At 56.7% G+C, this 23,622-nt stretch overlaps 3 protein-coding genes and 1 long non-coding RNA gene across 4 annotated transcripts; 2 read left to right on the top strand and 2 right to left on the bottom strand.

Moving 5' to 3' along the window:
- Positions 1-1,430: 1,430 nt before the first annotated feature.
- On the bottom strand, positions 1,431-4,468 carry LOC132345703 (uncharacterized). Its single transcript, XR_009495180.1, has 2 exons — positions 3,705-4,468; positions 1,431-1,581 (listed from the first exon to the last, which is right to left on the bottom strand). It is a non-coding gene; the product is annotated as an uncharacterized lncRNA (long non-coding RNA).
- TIMM44 (translocase of inner mitochondrial membrane 44) lies at positions 4,427-17,417 on the top strand. The gene is made up of 13 exons (NM_001192654.1): positions 4,427-4,554; positions 6,342-6,443; positions 8,304-8,474; positions 9,691-9,771; positions 10,698-10,847; positions 11,837-11,976; positions 12,278-12,363; positions 13,070-13,162; positions 13,255-13,379; positions 14,201-14,251; positions 15,908-15,997; positions 16,514-16,624; positions 16,930-17,417. Exons 1-13 carry the CDS (start codon positions 4,510-4,512, stop codon positions 17,047-17,049), a joined length of 1,365 nt encoding a protein of 454 aa, NP_001179583.1. The 5' UTR covers positions 4,427-4,509; the 3' UTR covers positions 17,050-17,417.
- Positions 17,418-17,982: 565 nt separating this feature from the next.
- Positions 17,983-19,546, top strand: CTXN1 (cortexin 1). Its single transcript, NM_001105494.1, is given in 2 exon segments — positions 17,983-18,154; positions 18,516-19,546. A coding segment is annotated over 1 exon segment (249 nt). The 5' UTR covers positions 17,983-18,154; positions 18,516-18,535; the 3' UTR covers positions 18,785-19,546.
- Positions 19,547-20,719: 1,173 nt separating this feature from the next.
- SNAPC2 (small nuclear RNA activating complex polypeptide 2) lies at positions 20,720-23,553 on the bottom strand. The gene is made up of 5 exons (NM_001034516.1): positions 23,325-23,553; positions 22,252-22,371; positions 22,032-22,100; positions 21,441-21,771; positions 20,720-21,351 (listed from the first exon to the last, which is right to left on the bottom strand). Exons 1-5 carry the CDS (start codon positions 23,505-23,507, stop codon positions 21,029-21,031), a joined length of 1,026 nt encoding a protein of 341 aa, NP_001029688.1. The 5' UTR covers positions 23,508-23,553; the 3' UTR covers positions 20,720-21,028.
- Between the last annotated feature and the right edge of the window lie 69 nt (positions 23,554-23,622).

Genomic DNA, 23,622 nt, shown 5'->3' with positions numbered 1-23,622 from the left:
TGGAAGTATTGACTTAATAGATACATACCACTATATAAAAATGGCTTCCCAGGTGGAGGTAGTGGTAGAGAATCTACCTGCCAATGCAAGAGTTGTAAGAGATGTGGGTTCAATCCCTGGGTTGGAAAGATCCCCTGGAGAAGGAAATGGCACCCTACTCCAGTATTCTTTTCTTTTTTTTTTTTTTCCATACACATAATGCTACTCCAGTATTCTTGCCTGGAAAATTCCATGGAGAGAGGAGCCTGGTGGGCTATAGTCCATGGGGTTACAAAGAGTCAGACACGACTGAGCATCTGAGAACATATATAGAATAAGTAAACAACAAGGGCCTACTGTATAGCACAGGGAACTATATTCAGTGTCTTGTACCAAACTATAATGGAAAAGAATTGTTAAAAAATAATTATATATATATGTATATAGTCGAATGAACTAACACAATATTGTAAATCAACTATCAGTTCTCAGATGCTCAGTTATATCCGAGTCTGTGACCCCATGGATTGTAGCCCATCAGGCTCCTCTGTTCATGGGATTTTCTAGGCAAGAATCCTGGACTGGGTTGCCATGCCTTCCTCCAGGGGATCTTCCTGACCCAGGGCTTGAACCAGGATCTTTTATGTCTCCTGCATTGTCAGGCAGGTTCTTTACCTCTAGCACCACCTGGGAAACCCTCGCAGGTACATAGCACCTGCTAAAGCACCTGTGGCAAAACAGATGTAGGTAAAGGGTGTATGAGTGTTCATTATACTATTCTTGCAACTTTTTTGCAGCTTTGAACATTTTCAAAATGAAAAGGTAGGGAAAACATAAACCACCCTCACTCTACCCCATATGTACCTCCAGCTGTCATCATTTCACTTTCTAAGCACTGCAAAGATTCCTCAGAGGCATCTCTGTTCTCCTTCTCTATGTGCCTATTAAACATTTAATAACGGACTCTCCAAACATGCCAGAAAGTTCTCGATCTGTAGCGTTTGTCAATTCCTACGGCATAAATACCCCCACCATGGCCAATTTCAGGCTACTAATGTGGTGCATTAGAGGCAGAATTGGTGGGGACTTCCCTGGTGGTCCAGTGGCAAAGACTCGGTGCTCCCAATGCTGGAAGCCCAGGTTCGATCCCTGATCAGGGAACTAGATCCCACATGTTGCAATGAAGACCTGGCTCAGCCAAATTAAATAAATAAAAATAAATAGGAAAAAGAATCCCTAACTCAGTGACCGAGATGAAGTGGACCTGTAACTTGTCTCCCATTTCCCTGTGTGGCACCCTGCAAATAAACCATTACTTTAGACAAAAAAAGACAGAATTAGTAAGAGGTATAGCATATCTAACATGGTATTTCCAGCCTACAGAAGAGACATATGTAAATAACTTCAGTAGCATAGACAGGGGCATAATAAGAAGTGTTGAGTTTTGAGAATTTATTACCATTATTTTAATATAATCCAGTTGATTGTAAGTTTATACAATCAATTTTAAAATAATGACTGTGTTTAATAACTAGCTCCAAAATTCCTAAAAATTTGACAATTGGCTCTTGCCAGGCAGTCCAAGCTGGTTCCAGCACACCTCTGTAAAAAAAAACGAAAGCTCAGCCAATTGAAATCTGGCTTCCACAGCCACCATTCAACCAAAATCTTCTAGTTTCTCTCCTCAGGGACCTCCATATTACAAAGCACAAGGGCCAATGGATACCATTCTGACCTGGTGTGCCTGGCCTGAGTTCTCTACTGCATTCAGCACCGCTTACTCCACCTGTCTTCTCCAAGCGACTCCAGGTCCTCTTATGACCTGTTGACCAGTCCTGCCCAGTCTCTTTTAAGGGCTCTTCTTCCTCCATCTGACTACAGGGTTTTGATGTGCCCACCTGACATATTCTCTCTGGGTGCCCTTGTCTAACTCCATGATTTCAACTACAGCTAAGAAACCCTTAGACCTTCTTCTCAGCAGCAAACCTGTATATCCCAACCTCTTAACTAGTTTCAGTTCAGTTCAGTTGCTCAGTCGTGCCCGACTCTTTACGACCCCATGAATCGCAGCACGCCAGGCCTCCCTGTCCATCACCAACTCCCGGAGTGTTGTGTTTAACAACTCCCGGAGTTCACTCAAACTCATGTCCATCGAGTCGGTGATGCCATCCAGCCATCTCATCCTCTGTCGTCCCCTTTTCCTCCTGCCTCCAATCCCTCCCAGCGTCTGAGACTTTTCCAATGAGTCAACTCTTCGCATGAGTTTCAACTTTAGCATCATTCCTTCCAAAGAACACCCAGGGCTGATCTCCTTTAGAATGGACTGGTTGGATCTCCTTGCAGTCCAAGGGACTCTCAAGAGTCTTCTCCAATACCACAGTTCAAAAACATCAATTCTTCGGCGCTCAGCTTTCTTCACAGTCCAACTCTCACATCTATACATGGCATTTCCAACAAAGCCAGAGTGGAAGCCCTCAACACTTCTTCTCACCTCCAGGTGGCGCTCCTGAGGGACAGAGAACGCAGATGTGTCCAACTCTGAAGCCAGGGAGTGTATGCTGCCTCCCTTCCAATTCCCATAGACCTTATCACAGTTTTAGTAATGGCAAAGGTTTCAATAGGGCAAAGGCAACATACATTATTAACTCTCCCCATGGTACCAGCGAGTACACCATGTGAAATACTGGGCTGAATGAAACACAAACTGGAATCAAGACTGCCAGGAGAAATATCAACAGCCTTAGATATCTAGATGATACCTAATGGCAAAAAGCAAAGAGGAACTAAACAGCCTCTTCATGAAGGTGAAGGAAGAGAGTGAAAAAACTGGCTTAAATTCAAAATCTAAGATCATGGCATCCAGTCCTATCAATTCATGGCAAATAGATGGGGAAAAAGTGGAAACAGTGACTGATCTTTTCTAGGTCTCCAAAATCACTGCAGATGGTGACTGCAGCCATGAAATTAAAAGATGCTTGCTCCTTGGAAAAAAGGCTATGACACCCCTGTGCTGTGCCTAGTCAATCAGTTGTGTCCAACTGTTTGAGACCCCATGGACTGTAGCCCACCAAGCTCCTCTGTCCATGGGAATTCTCCAGGCAAGAGTACTGGACTGGGTTGCTGTGCCCTCTTTCAGGGGATTTTCCCAAGCCAGGGATTGAACCCAGGTCTCCTGTATTGCAGGTGGATTCTTTACCAACTGAGCTACCAAGGAAGCCTAGACAGCGTATTAAAAAGCAGAGACATTTTCCCCACAGAGGTCCATATAGTCAAAGCTATGGTTTTTCCAATAGTCATGTACAGATGTGAGAGTTGGACTATAAAGAAGGTTGTGCGCCAAAGAATTGATGCTTTTGAATTGTGTTGCAGGAGAACTCTTGAGAGTCCCTTGGACAGCATGGAGATCAAACCAGTCAGTCCTAAAGGAAATCAACCCTAAATATTCATTGGAAGGACTGATGCTGAAGCTGAAGCTCCAATATTTTGGCCACTTGACGCTAAGAGCTGACTCACTGGAAAAGACCCTCGTGGTGGGAAAAGTTGAGTGCAAGAGAAGGGGGCCGACAGAGGATTAGATGGTTGGATAGCATTATCAACAAATGGACAGGAGTTGGAGCAAACTCTGGGAAATAGTGAAGGACAGGGAAGCCTGGCGTGCTGCAGCCCATAGGGTCAGGAAGAGTCGGATATGACTGAGAGGTTGAACAACAACGCTACCAACACACCATCTCTTCCCAGCTGCACGACCATGTCCAGGTACCGCCAGTTGGTGGATTCTCTAAATGGAAAATAGCATCTGGGTGCTGATGTGACAGAGGCATGACCTTCTTCCGGTCCAGGTGTATCAATTCACACTAAATGGATGGAGGGAAGAGTGGCTCACACTCAGCCAGGTCTCAGCTTCCCGTTCCTTTTCTGGACCAAAACCAACAGGTGCCTCCCGAAAGTGCTGTACAAATGTGGGCTCATTCGCTCTTGCTCTTGAAGCAACTCACTTGCTCGTCTGTTAGTCAATGTCAGTCACTGTCAGTGAGTCAGAGTCAGTGGCAAAGGGCAGGCCCATCGGTCAATCAGTCAGAACCCAGTTGAATCGGTTCTTATGGTAGGTCGCTCTGTACCGGTCTTTCCGGCCACGCGAACCCTGGGTTGTCTGTAGGAAAATCTTCGCTCGTGACAGACTCCACATCCTCAGGCTCCGCCTCTTCGCTTTCTTATCCAACCATAGGTCTCTGCCACACAGGAGTACACGCCCCCCAGGTCACATCCAGTCACAGGCCCCGCTCTTCCGAAACTCTGCCCTATCAGAGGCCTAGCTCTCCAGGACTCTCCCGCCCTCTGTGAGGCCACGCCCCCATTATGGACCTCCCTCCACGGCCCCTCCTTCCTTAGGAGTCCTGTCCAATGATACGCCCTTCCTTTCACAAACCCCGCCCCCAGGTCTGCTTTTCCCAGGCCCAGACCCTACCAGGCAGACGCGGCAGATGACGGTATCGAGTCGCGCCCCGAGAAGGTCACACGGGATCCTCCAGCATGGCGGCGGCGGCGCTGCGGGCAGGCTGGTGCCGCTGCCCGCGGGTGAGCAGATATGCGGGGCCAGGAGGGCGGGACTAGGGAGCTCCGGACTGGCGACCTCCAGGATCTCGTTGTCCCGAGTTCTTTGACCTCTTTGCCCCCTTCCCTGGACTCCGCGAGAGACTCAGAGTTTGGTCACTGGGTCAGCCGAGGCCGGGGCGGGGGCCCGGTAACGTGGGGCCTGGAGCTAGGCCTGAGGGCGGGGGAGCCGAGACTGTCCGGCCGGGGGCAGTAATGCATGGAGCCGCCGGGGGCAGTAATGTATGATCGCCCCTCATTTCTGGCTGACCCCACGTGTACCGAGGAGTGAATGGTGACCGTGGCGCTCCATGGAGAAGCAGTGGCGAGGAAAAGGCAGAAAACCGTGACAGTCACGGCTCGGCTTAATACGCTTCGTCCGCAACCGGGAGCACTTTCCGTCTTTCCTCCTAATCCTCTGAAAGTACGGGAGGTAGTTGTCGCCCTGGCTGAGAATCTGGGCTCACAGATGCCTTGGGGGTCAAGGCGTATAAAGTGCATTGGGACAGTAGTACTCACGTTGCTACTATTTGATGCTATCTCAACAGGTTAGGAAACTGGGAGCTCAGTCGTGCTAAGCAAGCTGCCCACAGTCTCAGAGCTAGCAGGGTGGTTGACCTGGCCCAAAGCTCAGGTCAGGAAGGAAAGTTATCTCACAGGAATCTGAGTGTGAGGAGAAACAAGGTGTTTCTGACTCAGGGCAGAGCTTTTCTTCTGGACTGATTGTCTTTTGAGTCAGGGTTTGAAGGCTGCGTGTACAGGTGTTTGATTTGGGCACAAGACAAAAGAGGAGCCACCTTCAGGTTCCGTCCTCCTGTGGGGTTTTCCTTCCCAATTAGAGAGCGATCCGCTTCAACTTCAGACTGCTGCTGACGTCGGTGGCTCTAGGATCAATGGCTGTAGGCATTTAAAAGAAGAAAACAACAAAGCAATTAAAACAAAAGTTTCGATAACTCACAGGAGTTACTCTTGAGTAGCTATAGGAGATCATGGCATCTGTGTAAGTCTGTATGTTGCTTAGAGTTCCTGGAGACAGGAAGCATGGAACAGGATGAGGAGAGGCGCAGGGATTGTAGAAATGGAAATGTGATTTTGTCAGGTCATTGACATCCATGTTACTGGCTCCATGCTGGGTGCTAGGATGCAGCATTGAACAGGACCTACATGGAGCTTCCCTCCTGGAGCTTAAGTTCATCATTTGGTCAGAGAAGAAATGCCTTTCACATGAGGTTAGCAGCATCTCTCTGCCCAGGTGACTCCCGTAAGTTGCTCTGCTCACATCCCAAGCCTGGATCAGGACATCGTAGGTTTATTGCAGGGTCGTGCCTGGGACAGTAAGTTATCAGTGTGTGCCTCTGAAAGCCCAGGCCTCTGGTCCTCCGAGGCCGCAGAAGTAGAGAAGGCTGGTTGCTACCAGCATCAAGGCTCCGCATGCCCATTTTCAGACTAAGGCCTTAAATCAGACTGGCACATTTACCCTTTAGCGTTCTTCCACCATAGGTTGGCATAGGACCCATCTGGTTTCCCCTAGGTTCAGAGTCGGGACGGTACATGTAGGCCCTGCAGGTACAGTTCCAAGATTTTCTCTTTCTACCAGATTCCACTGGCTTCTCATAATTTGAGAAGATGGTCGAGCATCAAGCATGCAGGTGGGATGGGATAAAAATCGTCAGATGAGTCTTAGCAATCTCTGCTCTTTTAGGTGGCCTATTTCATTCCTTCCTCATCACCCTCTGGTCTAAACGGATCTTTATCTCTTCTCCCTCGACTAGAGATGTGTTGGCAGCGGAGTCCATCTACTGTCCAGCCACAATCTAGTGCCACTGCCCCATGGTTCCTACCAGCTGCCCAGGCCTAGTGGAGAGCTGACCCTGGTGAGTGACTCAAGATGTGAGCCAGCTGGCTGGAAGGGGAGATGTGAGGGTCAGGCATAGGTGACAGAAGAGGCCTGCAGGATGCTGCCCACACTGCCGGGGCCTCTGATGGGCAGGCCTTCTGGAGTCACAGAGCCCAGTGGGCCTGGTGCTTTTGGTATCTGGAAGTGCTCGGCACACTGTGGGTGGGGCTCCTGCCTCCCAGAGTGGACTGGGATCCCTGTAGCGGAGCTGAAATGCACCACCTACTGGGTCGCACGTCTGGGTCCTTCAAGCAAAGCTGGGCCTTGCTTCTGGGAGATGGCCCCATGGGCATTTGCATTCATAGAGTCACACATCTTCTGGAGCTGGGTTTCCCCAGGCTAGACCATCCTTACCTTTATTTTTTTTATTGTATTTATTTATAAAACTTTTACATTTATATTTTTATACAAAATTTCTGTAATTTTGTTTTTATGTAATTTTATATTTATATATTTATATAATGTTTTTATATTTTTATAAAGTTTATATATATAATTTGCATAATTTTATTTATAGCTGTCCTGGGTCTTGGTTGCTATGCTTGGGGCTTTCTCTGGTTGCAGCGAGTGGGGGCTACTCTCTAGTTGCCGTGCGCAGGCTTCTCGTTGTGTCGGCTTTTCTCGTTGCAGAGCATACCCTCTAGGGCTCGGAGGCTGCGGTAATTGTGGCACCAGGGTTTAGTTGCCCCACAGCAGGTGGGATCTTCCCGGATCAGGGATCGAATCCATGTCCCCTGCATTGGCAGGTGGATTCTAAACCACTGGACCACCAGGGAAGCCCCGATATCTCTCTTAATCTTGACGTTGTTTGTCAGAAATAGCATTTCCTAGAGCTTTTGCCCTCTCCATCACTCCTCCTCAACCATGCTTCTGCTGGTGTGTCACCACCATGGGGAGGAAAGCCCCAAACTTCACACTGACTCCACTTCCACATCCTTGAGCAGCTCACACCCTCCCTTTCTTTTGAGTCTCAGCACAGCCCTCTAGTTACCTGTGCCAGCCTGTCTCCCCAGCCGTGTCCTCGGGCTGTTGTAGGTGTGGGACGTGTCTTTCCCATTAGTTGTCCACATCTCTGATCTGCCCTGCCCCCCACCACTACCACCCAGTCCCCAGTCCTGGGGTGAATGGTGGGGCTGCTGTGAGCTGAGGCAGTCCCTGACACTCTTGGAACCTGGATTTCCCCTAGCGAAGGGCTGGCCAGGACCCATCTGGACCAGACAGCTGCCTGCCAGCACCAGGCCTGGCCACCCCACCTCTGGGGCAGCACCCAGATTTTCTGCCTCTTTTGCTGGGGCTTGATAGCAGCCAGGGGGGCTGTTGCCCCGAAACTGGTAGGGTGAGTCCCCAGGCCTGGTGGGGACCCCGCACACCCTCAGAAGTGGGAGCAGCCAAGCACACGTGGCCATGTCCCCGTGACCTGAGTCACTCGCTCACAATCATTTCTGAAGCTTTCTCTTTCCTGAGCCTGTGAAGGAGGAGAAGCCAGGATCTAAACCCAGCTGTGTCTGACCCCAAAGCCCATGAATTGGGCAGGGCAGTGCATGGAGTGGGGCCTCATGTGGGATCTTCCTGGACCAGGGATCAAACCCATGTCCCCTGCACTGGCAGGCAGATTCTTATCTTCTGTGCCACCAGGGAAGTGGTGGCTTCATTTCTTTTTATTGCTGAATAATGTCTTGTTGTCTGGGTGCCCCACAGTTTATCACCTAATAGTTTTTTAGTGTGCCTCTTCTACTCTTCTGCAAAGAGAGAGCTCTTCATTGTTAAACCTGTATCAACAGAAAATAGAAAATTAAAAAAAAAAAACATCCTTTGTCTCTTTCTACATTCTTTCTAGTCCAAATCCTATTCCTCTGGAAGCAGAAAAGGCTTTCTCTCTGGCTTGCTCGATAACATCAAACAGGAATTAGCCAAAAACAAAGAAATGAAAGAAAGTATAAAAAAGTTCCGAGATGAGGCCAAGAAGCTGGAAGAGTCAGATGCACTCCAGGAAGCCAGGAGGAAATACGTGAGTCCCCTTCGCGACTCGTCTCTGAACAGACTTATTGGCCAACCCAGTATGTTAATCACTGATTAACCTCTCTCACCTCTTACTTGCTCCCTGGAGCCAGGAATTCCTGTAGCACAGTGCCCCGGCTGTCAGGGTCCCTGATGATGGGGAGTAAGGGGGCCGGGGGAGCCACTCAGCCTGTCAGGTCTGTGGTGAGCCTGCAGCATCCTCTGCACACAGACCAGCACATGGGGGGCTTTCTGGACCTCCTGTGTCAGAATCTGCATTGTGGGGGAGGCTCAAGAGAGGGGGACATGTGTGTACTTACGGCTGACTCGCACTGCTCTACAGGAGAAACCAACACAACATTGTAAAGCAACCATCTCCAATTAAAAATAAATAAAAAAGGAAAAAAAAAAAAGAAGAATCTACATCTCCATAGATCTCTCAGGCACTAGGTTTGAGATGTGTACTCCGGAGGGCCTCTGAGTGAAATGGGTAGAAAGTGGGTTCCAGGGCTAGTGTAATTGTTACATGGTCATTTGGCCAAAAACTTGGATTTTTCCATTAGAGCGTACGGAAACACCCAAACAACTTTCAGCTGCCTGTGAATGGGCCTGTAGCCCTTTATCTGTCTGCCCGCGAGGGCTCTGTGAGCCCTGCCATCTCCCCTGTGGGTGGCTGAGCCTGGAGTGTGGGCGCTTGCCCCGGATGCCCCAGGTCCCTCGGTGTTTTGCTGTGTTGACCCCCGATCCCGGGCTGCTGGCGCAGTGAGGCCTGTTCCCTCCGAGTCTCCGCTAAACTCTCTGTGGGGGATTCCACCCTATGGGAGAGCGCCCTTCCTTGTCATGAAGGAAGAGGAGTGGGCTGAGGGGCCACCTGGGGGCAGAGGAGGCTGAGGTTGAGGCAGGGTGCCTGGGTGGGGGCAGAGTGGGAACAGCACCCCACCACCACCGCCCTCAACATATCACTGATGAGCAGGTAGAAGAGTTCACCCGCTGCCACCCAGAGAGAGATTCGGGGCCTGGGGCTTTGTGCTCAGGAGGGTCCTTGTCCAGGATTCATGCCAGGCTGAGGGGCAGCCAGGGACCCTGGGCAGAAGGGAGGGACACGTTGGGCAGGCTGAGGGGGAGGGGCAAGAGAAACAGAGGTGTCTGGGGAGGAAGGGACTGCTGAGAAAATGCTGCTTTGGACTGTGCATTACAACACAGAGACACAATGTCCTTCCCCCTAGAGAACCATTGAATCGGAAACCCTGCGGACAAGCGAGGTGATCAAGAAGAAGCTGGGGGAGATCACAGGCACCGTCAAGGAGGTAATGGCCTCAGGGCTCCCAGGGCCTCTCACCCGAGGCTGCAGGGCCTGTTTGTTCCCACCTCTGGCAGAGGAGTTGGGGGGCGGGGGCGGTGCTGGGAGCCTCAGGAGGAACTGGCAGCCAGCACTGTGTAGGCTGGGGTGGTGAGCAGCCTGTTCACTCCAGAGGCTTTCCGGAGTCCAGGATGCCCTCAGGAAGGAGGGCGACGTCAGACCAGCCCACTGGCCTGTAGTTCACTGGCCTGCTTAAGTTAGAAGCCTCTGTGCTACAATCAGGAGGGTCAAATGAGGATGTTTTTCTTCCCTCCTTAGGATAGGAGGTGAGTACTTTGCCTCCAAGGGTGGAGGTGGGAGTGACTTTCCTGGAGGGCTTTCTTCTTTGTTGCTTCTCTTTGGTTTTTCTGTTCTCCTGGGCTGGAGAGAGGGACCTGCCTGCTAAGTCACTTCAGTCTTGTGACCCATGGACTGTAGCCCTCTGTCCAGGCTCCCTGTCCATGGGATTCTCCAGGCAAGAATACTGGAGTGGGTGGCCATGCCCTTTTCCAGGGGATCCTTCCAACCTAGGGATCGAACTCGAGTCTCCTGCATCTCCAGGAGAGAGGGGCAGGGCTTTGAGGCCAGCCCAGCTCCATGTACACCTCCTCACCTTCTTCCTGCCTCCCTGCCACCTGTGGGTGTCACTCCTATGTATCCTGGGAGAGCTGGGGCTCCTGTCTGCTCCGTGCCTGCAGCCCCAGGCCCAGTGCCCCAGAGGTCATAGGCACCCTTCTCGAGCATGCACATACCCGTCACAGCTCCATCAGCCAGACAAACTCAGGCTGCCTGCTCCCACCCCTCTTTGGCCTGGTTGGCCCTTAGCCCTGGGGGAGCTCCTGCCAGCCCCCAGCCTATGCCACGTTGACACCTCCCCTTTCTCTGTCTCAGTAGAGTCTTGACGAAGTCAGTAAAAGTGACCTTGGCCGGAAAATCAAGGAAGGTGTGGAAGAAGCAGCCAAGACCGCCAAGCAGTCTGCCGAGTCAGTGTCCAAAGGCGGGGAGAGGCTTGGCCGGACTGCTGCCTTCAAAGCCCTCTCCCAGGTAAGCTGGGCTGCGCTCGTGCCTGCGGGCACTCGAGACTCTGTCCCGCTCCCAGCCCCCAGGAGCCGAGTTCCCATCTCTGGGCTCAGCCCTCCCAGCTGGGTGGTCTTGGGCAAATTGTGGCCCCTAGGGAGCTACGGGTTACCAGACCGAGAGCTCCAGCCCGTAGTCAGTGGCTGACACCCTTAGGTCTGGCCCAGAACCCCGAGACTATCACTCCCGGTCACTTGAGGTCCTGAATTCCTTCTGTGAAGACCTTACCTCACACTGGGCCCTCTGCTGGCCACAGGGCCACAGGAGAGAAGGTCTGAGTTGCTGCTCTCAAAGGATCGCAGGGCAGGCATGGGGACAGGGAAGGGGCAGGCAGTCCTGAGTAACAACAGGAGCGTCCGGGGGCTGCTCCAGGCCAGGGGAGCAGGCATAGCCAGCTCGGGGCACCGGGGCCAACTGGCTGTGACCAGAGCCACTGCAGGGGCCTGGGGGCCACACGGAAGAGTTCAGGTTTTATCCTGAAAGCACAGCCGCCAACGAGGACTTGGGCAGCGGCTCAGAGGTGGCTGGAGAATGTCTGGGGTGTTGGGGCCGGGAGAGAAATGGGTTCCAGAGGTTTGGGAAGTCGGGATCCACAGACTGGGTCAGCCTGGATAGGGGTCATGGGGCAGGGGCCGCTCAGGATGCCCCTCCAGTTGCTGGTTTCTCCCCAGCTGAAGGGAGGTTTCCAGGGAGACGGGGAATCGACCTCAGAATGTGAGGGTCGTCTGGAGGCTGCTCTTAGAGCAGGGGTTGGTGGGGATCGGGGGGAGTCAGGGGCAGAAGTCAGATAGCCAGGGTCTTCTCCCGGCAGCGAGCGTCTGCCTCCCCCCCGAGGCTCTGACAAATCCTTGGCCTGAACCTGCAAGGCAGGTGACCTTGAGACCTGGAGCTAGGGTGGGTGTACAGCTTCTGGTCGGGGGTTGCCCAACTCCTACATGCCCGGCTGTGCTCTGCAGGGCGTGGAGTCTGTCAAGAAGGAGATCGACGAGAGTGTCCTGGGACAGACCGGGCCCTATCGGCGACCGGAGCGGCTCCGGAAAAGGAAGGAGTTTGCTGGAGAGAAATTCAAGGAAGAGAAAGTGTTTGAGGCCAATGAGTAGGTACCAGACCGGTCAGGGGCCTTCCCGCCCCGTCTCCACCTCCCTTTTTAGCCACCTGCAGTGTTGTCTGTCTCTGAGGACCACACAGGGTTCCGACCCGAATCTGCTTGTGGGGTTTCTTTCTCCCCAGGGTTCCCTGGCTCCCTGAGAGAATGGAGGTGGGAAGGGATGGGCAGGGGAAATGAGAAGGCAGGAGGCCGGGAGGTGAGGCCAGGGTCATCACACTGTCTGACTGGTCCCTCTCCCCGTGGGAGCGGCCCCTGCACTGCGCTCACTGGCTTCCCTGGTCTTCCCCAGAGAGGCACTGGGGGTCGTGCTGCACAAGGATTCCAAGTGGTACCAGCAGTGGAAGGACTTCAGGGACAACAATGTGGTATTCAATCGTGAGTGTCCCCATCTCAGAACGGCCCAACGGCAGGGCGGTGAGAGACACTCACTGAGCGCTCCCCGGGGGCGGACACCACACAGAGGAGGAGGCTGGGGTCTGAGGGGGCCAGGCACTGCAGCAGAGTCACCCAGCGTGTGAGCAGTGGAGTGTGGGCCTCAGGAGGCCCGAGGGGAAGCACCCAGTACATCTTGGGCGGCAGGGGCTCTGCTGTCGGGCCTGGGTCACCATCTTGACTAGAGCCAGTGTGGCTGTGGGGCAGGCAGGTATGAGTGTCCCCCACCCCCCCATCCCCACCCCGATGGTGCAGCTGTGGATTTGGCCCTTACACACCCTGCCTCACAAGTCAGGAACCAGCTCAAGGCCCAGCATGCTCTGCCCACTCTAGGGCACCTGGCTTCCCTCGCACTGACAGGGAGCCTGTCCGTCATCCCATGGTGATTCCCAGGAGCCTGTGTTTCCTTTGCAGTGAAAGCAGCTGCCAATGGAGGTGGCCCCCCCCACGGTTCACACAGCCCCCCAAGGTCATGGTGGCAGGGTCTCCACACCCCCACCCTGAGGTTGACCCACAGGCCCTGGTCTCTTGAGGAAGAAGCAGCCTCGGAGAGGCCCCCTCAGTTACCCAGTCTGCTCGGGGAGGGGGCTGTGATGGAGTAGGGGTGTCTTTCTGGAAGGGCCCTGACCCTACCCGCCACCTGCCACAGGGTTCTTTGAGATGAAGATGAAGTATGACGAGAGCGACAATGCCTTCATCCGGGCATCCCGTGTGCTAACAGACAAGGTCACGGATTTGCTGGGTGAGTGGGCTGCCCCAAGACCATCCCCTCACCCTGAGCCAGCAAGGGGGCAGTCTCAGGCCCTCACTGCCCTGCCGGCTCGGCCATCCCAGGGGGCCTGTTCTCGAAGACAGAGATGTCAGAGGTGCTCACAGAGATCCTGCGTGTGGACCCCGCCTTTGACAAGGACCGCTTCCTGCAGCAGTGCGAGAACGACATCATCCCCAACGTCCTGGAGGTGGGTGTGCGCCTGGCTAGGTGTTCTGCCTTTTCCCTGCCACGTCCCTGCCCCTCCATGGCCACCAGCCCTGGCTAGAGCCTGGGAGTCCTGCAGCCCAGTGCATACAGAGGCCTGTGGCGTGGCCTAGTGGGACTGCAGGGAGCGTCCCCCCACCTCCTGCCCCCCAGTCCTCTGTAAACATCTGATCCCTCCTCCTGGGGCCCTTCTCCCTCCTCCATGTTCTCAGCTTCCTCAGGACACTCAGGGCAGGGCTGGGAGGAGGTGAAAAGGTAGCATCTCCCAAAAGCAGCAGCCCGAGCCCAGGCAGGATCCTCTGGGGTGAAGTCATCTCAGCCCCCACCCCCACCATGCTCTGTGGTTCCCCCACAGCGCCCCCTACCCCCCAGGACCCTCACCACATCCTGTTGCTGTGGCAGCTTCTCTCCTTGCACCCTGAGAGCCCTCCCCCACACTCCCCCTCTGCCCTGTCCCTCCTGGGCCAGGCCATCTAGAGCTTTGTCCCCAGGGCAGGCAGGCTGCCCCTGCATGGCCACCTTGGCTCAGTTTCCAGGCTGGGACCAGACCTCCGACCACTGCCACCTTCCCCTTCCTTCCTGCAGACCCTGGGGACCCACTCTGGGCTGCCCCACTGTTAGCTGCGGGAGCTCCCCTCCCACTGCCCCAGCCTGGCCAGGTCTCCCCTCCCCAGACTTGGACCCCAGGGTGGGGCTGGGAGGCTGCAAGGAAAGGGTCTCCCTGGAGAACATTCTCTAGCAGTATCTCCCTGCCTCCAAAGCCCACTCATTCTCATACTTGATTTTTTGTCTTTCCCTTTTTAGGCCATGATTTCTGGGGAACTCGACATTCTCAAAGACTGGTGCTATGAAGCTGTGAGTGCTTGCTGGCTTTTTTTTTTTCCTGTTTAGGCCTAAGAAGAAATAACAATTTGGAGGAGATCTGCTTGGGTGGCTCCATCCAGGAAGAGCTCGATGGGGATGGGAGTGTCGGGGCTGGGGGTGGCTGCAGGCTGGGGATCCAGGGGTCAGGGAAGTGGGTGGAAAGGGATACTGGAGAACCCTGGGGTGCATCAGATGTTCACTCTGTGCATGGGGGTCACAGGTGCTGGCCAGCAAGTGGGGTGTGAGGCCCCATGGCCCCCCTTCCCAAGGCCAGGGTTACATCACTGGGCTCATCCCTTGGGAATCAAGAGGGTGCTTTGGGGACACCAAAGCAGAGCTCCCACACAGGCGGCATTGGATGGATTCATTAGCTGTTTTTCTCATCACGAGATCCTCAAACATAGATCCAAGCAGACATTGATATATTTCTGCGTGGGTAAGAGCTGCGTGTCTTAAGGAGGCCTAGCTGGAGCTCCAACTCCAGGTCCCAGGCCACAGGAAGGGCTGGGCTGCGTGGTGACGGGTCAGGCGGCCTTGGGAGCACCCCGTCTGCCCCGTCCCTTCCTGGCAGCCTGCTTGTCCCCACGGGGCCACCTTGCCCCATCCTTCTGGCTCCCTGACCTGTGTCTTCTGGGAGTTTGTTTTTCTTCACCCCCAGCTTCTTGATACTAAATAATCCAGAATCTCTTTTGGCTGATTCTCTGCTGTACCCAGCTCACAAACAAGTTGGGAAAAGCAGAGGAGAAGATGTCAGGTTTTCTTTTTAAATACTCCCCTGCACGGTGACTAATCCAGCAGGCGTTTATGAGTGGGTTGGTTTTTTTTTTTTTTTTTTTAACTTTGGGACTGTTAAGATGTGACTGGTTATCTCTACCCACGAGCTGCTGCTGGTGCCCCTAGAAACACAGCTGAAGTTGAAGCCACTCACCCCAGGGCGTTCTGAGAATGTCATCTTTAAGAAAGCACACCAGAACTCAGATTGGCACCTTTTTTTTTCTTTTCATTTGGTGGGTCCGTTAGTTGCATAAAAAGTGGGTGCTGTTGGAATGTCTTCCATTGAGATGCGAGATTGCCATATCCCAGGCTTGGGAGCAGGCACAAGAGGGCTATGGTGTCTTTGCCCCCATAGGAGAAACAGGCTGCCTGTGGCCGAAAGCCACCCACAGGCGCTGGTCAAGGAGAAGCAGGCAGACCCAGGCAGCTCACCCCAGCGCAGCCGTGGGGCAGGATGAATCCTAGAAAAAAGCGTTTGGTTCCAGGCCAGGATCCACAGGAGAATGTTCTGCATCAGCCAGAGAGGCCTCAACTTACCTCTCTGGGAGCATGTTCCTGTTTGCGTTCCAGGAGCATTCCCGACCTCACTGATTAATACCGCTTTCAATAGTGGTGATACGGTGTTGTCTTGGTAATGAGAGGGAAGTGTGTGACTCGCGCCAGCAAGAGGGTGGCACCAGCCTGCCTGATCCTGGCATCTGTCACTCCTGGCGCGAGAGCCCTTTTTGGGAGGTACACAAGCTGAAAGCTTGAAACCCTGCCTGTGAGCCCACTACTGGCCTGGGGTGTGTGGTGCCCCCGGCTCCTAGGTGCCTTGGCATGGCTTGCTCGAGGGTAACCGGTCCCATGGGCATGTTCGGCTTCTTGTTGCAGACCTACAGCCAACTGGCCCACCCAATCCAGCAGGCCAAGGCTCTGGGCCTCCAGTTCCACTCCCGCATCCTGGACATTGACCACATCGATGTGAGTGCCTCTTCCAGGGTGGCGGGGAGGGGCAGGGGTGCTTCTCTGAATTGTGCTCAGCTGGGAAGGGTGAGTTCCTTGTCCCTGGAGGAGTAGGGTCGCTTTCACTGAAGGGTTTCCATAGTCCTGGAGTTGGGAATTCTCAAGCAAGTGGTGGCCCAGGGGTGCTGCTGCCCAGATCCCGGGACTCCTGAGGCCAGGACTCTCACTGAGAAAGGTGGGGGCTCTTTTGGGACCGCTCAGGCCCCCACTGGTCTCTCGGCCACGACTCTGTGGGGAGCCCACACCCATATGGAAGACGGGTGGCTCTGAGAGGCCTCTGTGTGTCCACAAAGCCTCAGTCCAGGGATCCTGTCCGATTCTGCTTACAGTTGGGAAGTTCCCACTGGAAACAGACCAGTGGGAGGCGGTAGGCCTGGGGTGCTGAAGCTCGGGTCTGCCCCTGGATGGGGGCTGCAAGGAAGGCACCAGGGACCACTCTCTGAGGCCCATCCACCTTGTCCCCACCCCCTGCAGCTGGCCATGGGCAAGATGATGGAGCAGGGGCCAGTGCTGATCATCACCTTCCAGGCCCAGATGGTGATGGTGATCAAGAACCCCAAAGGCGAAGTGGTCGAGGGTGACCCGGTAAGTGGGCAGGAAGGGAGGGGCAGGGCACGCACTGAGTTCCCTGCAGTGCAGGGCACCAGGACGGCATGTTGCTCTGGGCCTGGTGGAGGTCAGAGGGCCACTGGTCTGTCTGGTTTGACCAAGTCCTGAGTCCCAGCCTCTGCCCCAGCCTTTGCTCTGGATCCCAGACCCAGGCCAACACCCCAGACCCGCTCCCTGCTCCCTCCCAGCCCTGACCTGGCTGCAGCATCACCCTGCCCTCCTTCTGGTGTGGGTACCGGGTGCTCCCTGCCTCCAGCCCTCACCCTTCCTGGGTTCCGCAGGACAAGGTACTGCGAATGCTGTATGTGTGGGCTCTCTGCCGAGACCAGGACGAGCTGAACCCCTATGCAGCCTGGCGGCTCCTGGACATCTCAGCCTCCAGCACAGAGCAGGTCCTCTGAGCATGGCGGCCATGCCCGGGCCCTCCAGGGCTGACCCTCACTGTGGACATGCAGGGAACTGGCGTCCACCTGCAGCAGCCAGAGCTCTGGGGACAGGACTGTCAGCTCTGCCCCTGCTCTGCCAGGCCAGCTGCAACACCGGCTGGATGGGGCGGGGAGGGTAGGGGGCTGCATCGGCCCCCTGGTGGCTGCTGGCCTGCGGGCCTCAGACCAGGCACTCCCTCCCAGGACTGAGCAGTGGGGCCTGGGCCCACTGGCCACATCAGCCAGGCCATTTTAGCTCTTTTTTTTTTTTAAACAGTGCCCTTGTTATCCTGTATATAAGTGGAGATTTGGAAATAATAAATCACCAAAGTGCAAGAGAACAACTTGGGTTGTCCAGGGTGTCTGTCACTGGAGTGGGGGAGCTGGGACTGAGGAGGAGGTGGCCAGCCCACTGGTGATGAGGAGGCGGTCATGGTGACTAAAGAAGCTGCAACAGAAGAGGGGGTGGCTTTACCTGGGCAAGACCCTGCCCACCCTAGCTATGTGTGGGGGTGAGGGGGGACAATGACAAGGAAAGCTATGGAGGTTTTCGGTGACCTGGGTGGGGTCTCTTGAAGGTTGGGGTCCCTGGGGACCTTTAGCGCTGGAATGAGTTTTGGGGGCACTGGGATCCTCCAAACAGGGAAACTGAGAGGTCAGTTGCAGAGGAGAATGGGAGTGTGGGAGCTGAAGTCGGGCTGGGAGGTTTAGGAGTACTGGTTGGGGTGGGAGGGTGAAGTCCTTGGTGCTCACGGTTCTTTGGGGCTGGTGGTCTATGCCTCGAGCGGCTCGGGGCGGGGCCCGGTTTTCCCGGTGGGCGGGGCGGGGTCGCGGGCGCGAGCGCCGCTCCCTGCGCAGCCTCCGCCCCCCGCGGCGGCCCCGCCCCCCCGTCGCCATGGGAACAGCCGCGGCGGCCCGGCTCGCGCGCTGCTCGCCTGCCTCGGTCTCCGCGGCTCCAGGGGCGGGTGGGGTGGGCAGAGCCGGGGTCGCCGCCGCGGAGAGGCCAAGAGCGGACAGGGTGCGGGTCCCGGAAGACAGCGAGGCTGCCGGGCGTTGGGTCCCGGTCCCGGTTCAGGCCAGGGTGAGGGGCGCGGCGGGACGGGGGTGGTGGGGGAGGGGGGTCCCCGGGACGCAAGAACAAAGGGAGTGGGGCGGGGGAGCCGGGTCTAGCCCCCGCCACCTCCCCAGACCGCGCGTTCGCACCTGTTGTGCGCGGACCGGCCGGGTCGGGGTTTTCTCTCCTTGTTCATAGCGTCCCCACCTGCGAGCACGCCCGGAGTTGGGTGCTCGCGGGCCGGGCATGGGCGTAGCCCCGGGACTGAGGCGCAGGCGGGGGCTGGGGCTCCGCAGGGAGTGGGGGGGCGGCGGCGGGAGGGGACGATGCGGGGGCGAGGGAGGTCGCAGCTTCATCCCCGCATCCCGGGCGGGCCTCTCCTCCCCAGGGCGCGCGGCGATGTGAGCCATGAGCGCGACGTGGACCCTGTCCCCCGAGCCGCTGCCACCGTCTACGGGGCCCCCGGTGGGTGCGGGCCTGGACGCGGAGCAGCGCACCGTGTTCGCCTTCGTGCTGTGCCTGCTCGTGGTGCTGGTGCTGCTGATGGTGCGCTGCGTGCGTATCCTGCTCGACCCCTACAGCCGCATGCCCGCCTCGTCCTGGACCGACCACAAGGAGGCGCTCGAGCGCGGGCAGTTCGACTACGCGCTGGTCTGAGCTGTGCGGCGCCCCTGGCCGGCCCTCGGCGGGGTCTGTCTCCCAGGGCAGATTTGACGAGGGGCGCCGCCAGGCCTGGACCGCGCTCGGGATCCTGCCCCGCGAGCCCGCAGCCCGAGTGGGGAGGGCATGAGGAGAAGTCCAAGCCCTCCCCCCTCAGACCCCTCCCATCTTCCCTCCTGGCCAGGCCGGAGCCCCACTTCGTGCCTTTATCCTGCCCTGTCCCACCCCTCCGCCCCCAGCGTGTAGGTGTTTCTTTGCTGTTGTCCTGCCGCCTAGCAGCATGAGTGTCCTGTCCACTCCTGTATTCAGAGACCCCCGTATCCTTTCCCTTTCTCCTTGTTCTGTGACCATCCTCACTCCCCACCGCGCGCAACCCCGCCCGTAAGCGCTGAGCCCCTCCTCGGGCTCCGGCTTGCGAGGCAGGCTCTCCTGGGCTCACGGGGTGGGATACTGCAGACCAATATGCCCTGCGCGGCCTGCCCCGGAGACAGAGCCTGAAGAGCGACAATGGCTGCTGTATCCAGGATGGGTGGCTCCTTCCACGGGAGGAGAGGGCAGACAGGTTCCCTCGTGCCCCCAGCCCAGGCCCCAGTTCAGGTCAGCGCGCCCCTCCCTCTGTTACCACCTCCACCCTTCTTTGGCTCGCCTGCTACCTCCCCCTGATCCCTCTGCCACACCCCCTCCCCAGACCCTCCTCTGGCCTCTCACTCCTCCTTGCCTCTGAGCCCATGCTGTTAATAAAAGCTATTATTGAGCGCTTACTGCATGCCAAGCAGTGTGCTGAGGTAGAGACTCTGCACTTCGGCCTCTTGTATTTTCAGGATCTTGTTAGCATCGTCATTCTACAGGCCTGGGGACTCGGGTCCAGACAGGTTCAGTGACTTGCCAGAGCTAGAATCTGAACCCAGGGCTGACTTTTGCACACTCTTAAGAGCTGCCCAGGGCTGAGAAACACCCAGATGCATGCTCTGGGGAACTGAGGCTAACCATCTCTAATTCCCCCCATTCTAGAAAGAGCCAGGACCACCCTTCCTTCCCTTAACTTGGGGCGACTTAGCCTGGTAGGGAGCTGGGATGGGGCACCCTCAGCCAGCCCTGGAGGTTGTCTCCGAGACCTGACGTGGCCTCCTGACACTGTGACCATACCTGCAGCCCCAGACCACTCTGACCTGATCCCTCCATCCCACCATCAACTTCAGAAACCTCAGGTCTGGTGTGGTGGGGCCGTGGTCACGGAGTGGGCTGGCTCCGTTCCACGACCCGCCTAGGAGAAGTGTTGTGCGCCCCGGGGGAGCCGTGTGCAGTGTGTGTGGGGAGAAACTGAGTGTTGCTATAAAAGGAATGTTGTGTGAATGCACAGGCTCCGTGAACAGAAATTTCGCCAGCTCTTAGAGGACTGGTAAGATCTGGGAGAAGGCAGTACTGTGGGAGGACACCTGGTGCCCCCGCCCAGCCCAAACCAGCCTGTCCCTGCCTCCGCACCTCCAGGGAGGCTGATGGAGGGGGCCGAGCAGGGAGAGAGGCCCAAGAGCACCCCTGGGAACATGAGGCCTTTGACAGCAGCTGGGAGCCCAGCCCCATCCTCTACCCAGCTCTGCTCCCTTCTCTGCTCCTCTGCTCCCCCTCCAGCTCTCCCTCCCTCCCCAAGGCCACCTCAGAGACTCACTCCCCTCCCTCCAACTTCCTGACACATGGGCAGCCCACTCCTCACCCTCCCCTAGCCGGGGACCTGACTCCCCCACCTCAGTCAGGCTCAGACCAAGACCCTCCAAACAATCACCAAGGGTTGCTTCACTGCCCACCGCACCCTCCTGCTTGGCATACCCCACTCAGACCCCAGGAACTCTAAGCTATGGTTCTCTAGCTCAGATTTTCCCTCCAGCATTTTGAGCCCTCTCCCACCTCTAACTCACAGGAGAAAGAGTCATTCAGGGGGGTTGACAAGAACTTTATTTACCGTTACAGGACACAGGATACTGGGCTTTGGAAGGGATGAAGAACCAGTGGGGGAAAGATTTGACGGCGGTGTTAGCCCAGCCAGTTCTATGGCTGAACCCCTCCTTGTACAGTTGGGCTTCGTCTATGAGACCCCCACTGTATCAAGCATGTTAAGGCCACTGCACATTGGCTCAGGGACCTTCCACCGTGGCAAGATCCTCATGACAATACAGGGCCAGACCAAGCAGGATTGAGAGTCTGGGGGCTCACCGAGGTCTGGCGTGTCCCCTGCCTGCCAGGCCTCTACCTTGCCACCTGGCGCAGAAGCTCCAAGGGTACCAGGAACGGGTTCAGGGGGCACACCCCAGCCGCTTGCCAAGAGGATATGGGCTGGCTGGAGCCAGCATTCTCAGGGGCCTGAGGGCTGGCCTGGCCAGTCTCCTCCTGACCCCTGGAACCTGCCCCGCTATCCTCAGTTCCCGACGCCAGGCCCCCACTGGCAAGGTCGCGCTGGGGGGCCGTCAGATGTCGGTACATACCCGACATGTGTTGAACCAGGGTGGCGCAGGGCAGACGGGACAACTCCTCAGGAAGCGCCATGAGCAGGTCAAGGACCACAGCGGACTCTGGTGAGGGATGGAAAGGGGATGAGTCGGGAGAGGGGTGCTGGCCACCAAAGAACCCACCCCCAGAGTGCCGGCCCTGCCCTCCTCACCAGCTGCGGAAAGCTCAGGGCCCTGGCCACCGTGGGAGACGGATGATAGGTACGTGTAGATCTTTTCGAAGTCCACAGAAAAGTCTCCCTCAGCAGACTGGCCAGCCAGGGACTCGGAGGATGCCTCAGGAGCAGGGCCTGGTGTCTTGAGAGTGGAGCCAGGAACCTCACCCCCTCCGGGGGCCTCGGGGGCGGGGCTGGAAGCCTCAGGACCCAGGTCCTCCTGTCCTCCAGGGGCTCTGAGGAGCAGTGGCTTTCCACAAGCCTGCGTGGGCTTGGAGGGCACTGAGTGCAGGAGGCTGACGGGCTCCGTGGCAGCGATGGCGAGCACCTGGCAGGCAGAGAAAGATCAGGGAAGGAAGGGTAGAAGTGTCCCCGTGGGTTGCTCCCCTGCCCTGCAGGAGACAACCTTCAAATCCTCCCTCCCACCCTGAGGAAGGCTGAGAGGGTGGACATGGAGGCTAGGGTGACCAGTAACAGGCCAGAATCACAGAGCTGGCAAAGGGAAGGGATCCAGGTCCAGCGTAGACTCATATATACGATCCTGTCCTCCGGGACACCCCCATCCTGCCTGGGGGGGGATGGCTATACCTGTGAGAAAGCCACAGTAAGCGCCTCCTCCAGTGGGCCTGTTATCTTCTCAGCCAGATCCATCCACACCTGGGTGGAACAAGCAGAAGATACTTAGGGATCAATTCTCAGGAGTCCCCCATACCCTACCCCTCCCTGGAGCTCCCCTGTCCAGATTATCCCCCAGAACTCCCACCTCATTCCCCAGGGGCCAGCCCTGGGGAACCTTGCCCCATCTCACCTCGATGGGAGCTGGGGTCTGTGTTTCCCAACGCCTTGGACCCTTTGGGCCACCTGGATGTATCCTCTGAATGGCCTCCCGGGCCACTCGGCCCTTGAGCTGCCGGATAAAGTCCTGGATCTGCGAAGTAAGAAGAGGCCAAATGGACCTTCTAGAAGCCCAGGGCTAGGCAGTCCTGCCTGTTCCAGGGCTAGCCACTGCTCCCTAGCCTCCCACTGGCCAGGGGTTGAGGGTCATAGGGACTGTGCCCAGGGTTCTCGGGCCAAGGCCCTAGGCATGACCAGCTACCTGACAAAGATATAAGGCCCTGGCCGGTTCTGGCTCCTCCCCGCAGCCACAGCCCACATCCATGGTTAAGTACTATCCTAGTCACCTACCCGCTTCTTCCACTACGCTCTATTTCCCTGACTCTCACTTCTTGACTCCCATTTCAATCTCATTCATTCCCGTCCAGTCCCGCTGCGACCTGCCACCCATTCTGGGAAGTGAAGGAAAGTGTTCGTCGCTCAGTCGTTGCCGACTCTTAGCGACCCCATGGACTGCAGCCCTTCAGGCTCCTCTGTCCATGGAGTTCTCCGGGCAAGAATACTAGAGTGGGTAGCCATTCCCTTCTCCAGGGGATCTTCCCGACCCAGGGATCGAATCGGCACCGTCTGCATTGCAGGCAGATTTCTTCACCATTTGAGCCAGCAGGGAAGACCCATTCTGGGGCCTTCTTTCAAACTCGGAGCTCGCCCCGCCCCTAAATTTTGCCTTCGCTCCGCCTCTCAGACTTCGGCGACACGGCCTCCTCCTCGCCCCGCCCCTCGACTCGCTCTGTCCCGCCCTCACCCCGCCCTCAGCTTCTAGCAGCCACACAAGGCCCAGCCTTGCACTAGTCCCGCCTTCTCCGGCGTTCTTCCGGTTCCTCAACCTCGGCCTCGTCCCCGCCTCACCCTCGACCGGCCCACTCCAAGGCCCCGCCCCCAAGCCTCACTTTCGTTCAGCCCACCCTCAGGCCCCGCCCCTATGCCAGCCCCGGACACATCCTAGCCCCGCCTCCAGCCTTGCTCCCATCTCGGGACTCTTCTCACCTCCGTATTGCTCCGGCCCGGTAACTCTCGGGCCAGCTCGGCGGCGTCCAGCTCTGGTTGGCCCTGTCGCGCCTGCAGTAGTCGTAACAACTGCCGCTTCTCGCTGGCTCTCCAGGCCGCGGGGCCAGTCACCTCCACCAGATAGCGCCTCGGGATCGCTCGCCGCCGCTGCGGTGGCTTCATGCCGGTGAGCCGGGTGAGGGCCTCGGCGTCGTTCCGGAGTGTTTCCTTGGTGGGCGGGGTTACGGCGGCCTCTGGGTCCAAAAGACTCCGCGCGGAAGCAGACTTGGATGGGGGC

The sequence above is a fragment of the Bos taurus genome, chromosome 7 (assembly GCF_002263795.3).
Source record: "Bos taurus isolate L1 Dominette 01449 registration number 42190680 breed Hereford chromosome 7, ARS-UCD2.0, whole genome shotgun sequence".
In the NCBI taxonomy this organism is placed as follows: domain Eukaryota; kingdom Metazoa; phylum Chordata; class Mammalia; order Artiodactyla; family Bovidae; genus Bos; species Bos taurus.
The sequence above is the reverse complement of the archived record's forward strand: the minus strand, read 5'-3'. Positions and strand labels throughout refer to the sequence as shown.

Coding starts and splice junctions, on each gene's coding strand:
- TIMM44 (NM_001192654.1), top strand. CDS start 4,510: ATGGCGGCGGCGGCGCTGCGGGCAGGCTGGTGCCGCTGCCCGCGG. Junction 8,475..9,690: donor AGGAAGCCAGGAGGAAATAC/GTGAGTCCCCTT, acceptor CCTTCCCCCTAG/AGAACCATTGAATCGGAAAC. Junction 13,380..14,200: donor TCATCCCCAACGTCCTGGAG/GTGGGTGTGCGC, acceptor TTCCCTTTTTAG/GCCATGATTTCTGGGGAACT.
- SNAPC2 (NM_001034516.1), bottom strand. CDS start 23,507: ATGAAGCCACCGCAGCGGCGGCGAGCGATCCCGAGGCGCTATCTGGTG. Junction 22,372..23,324: donor CGGGCCGGAGCAATACGGAG/GTGAGAAGAGTC, acceptor CTTACTTCGCAG/ATCCAGGACTTTATCCGGCA. Junction 21,352..21,440: donor CCCTGAGCTTTCCGCAGCTG/GTGAGGAGGGCA, acceptor ATCCCTCACCAG/AGTCCGCTGTGGTCCTTGAC.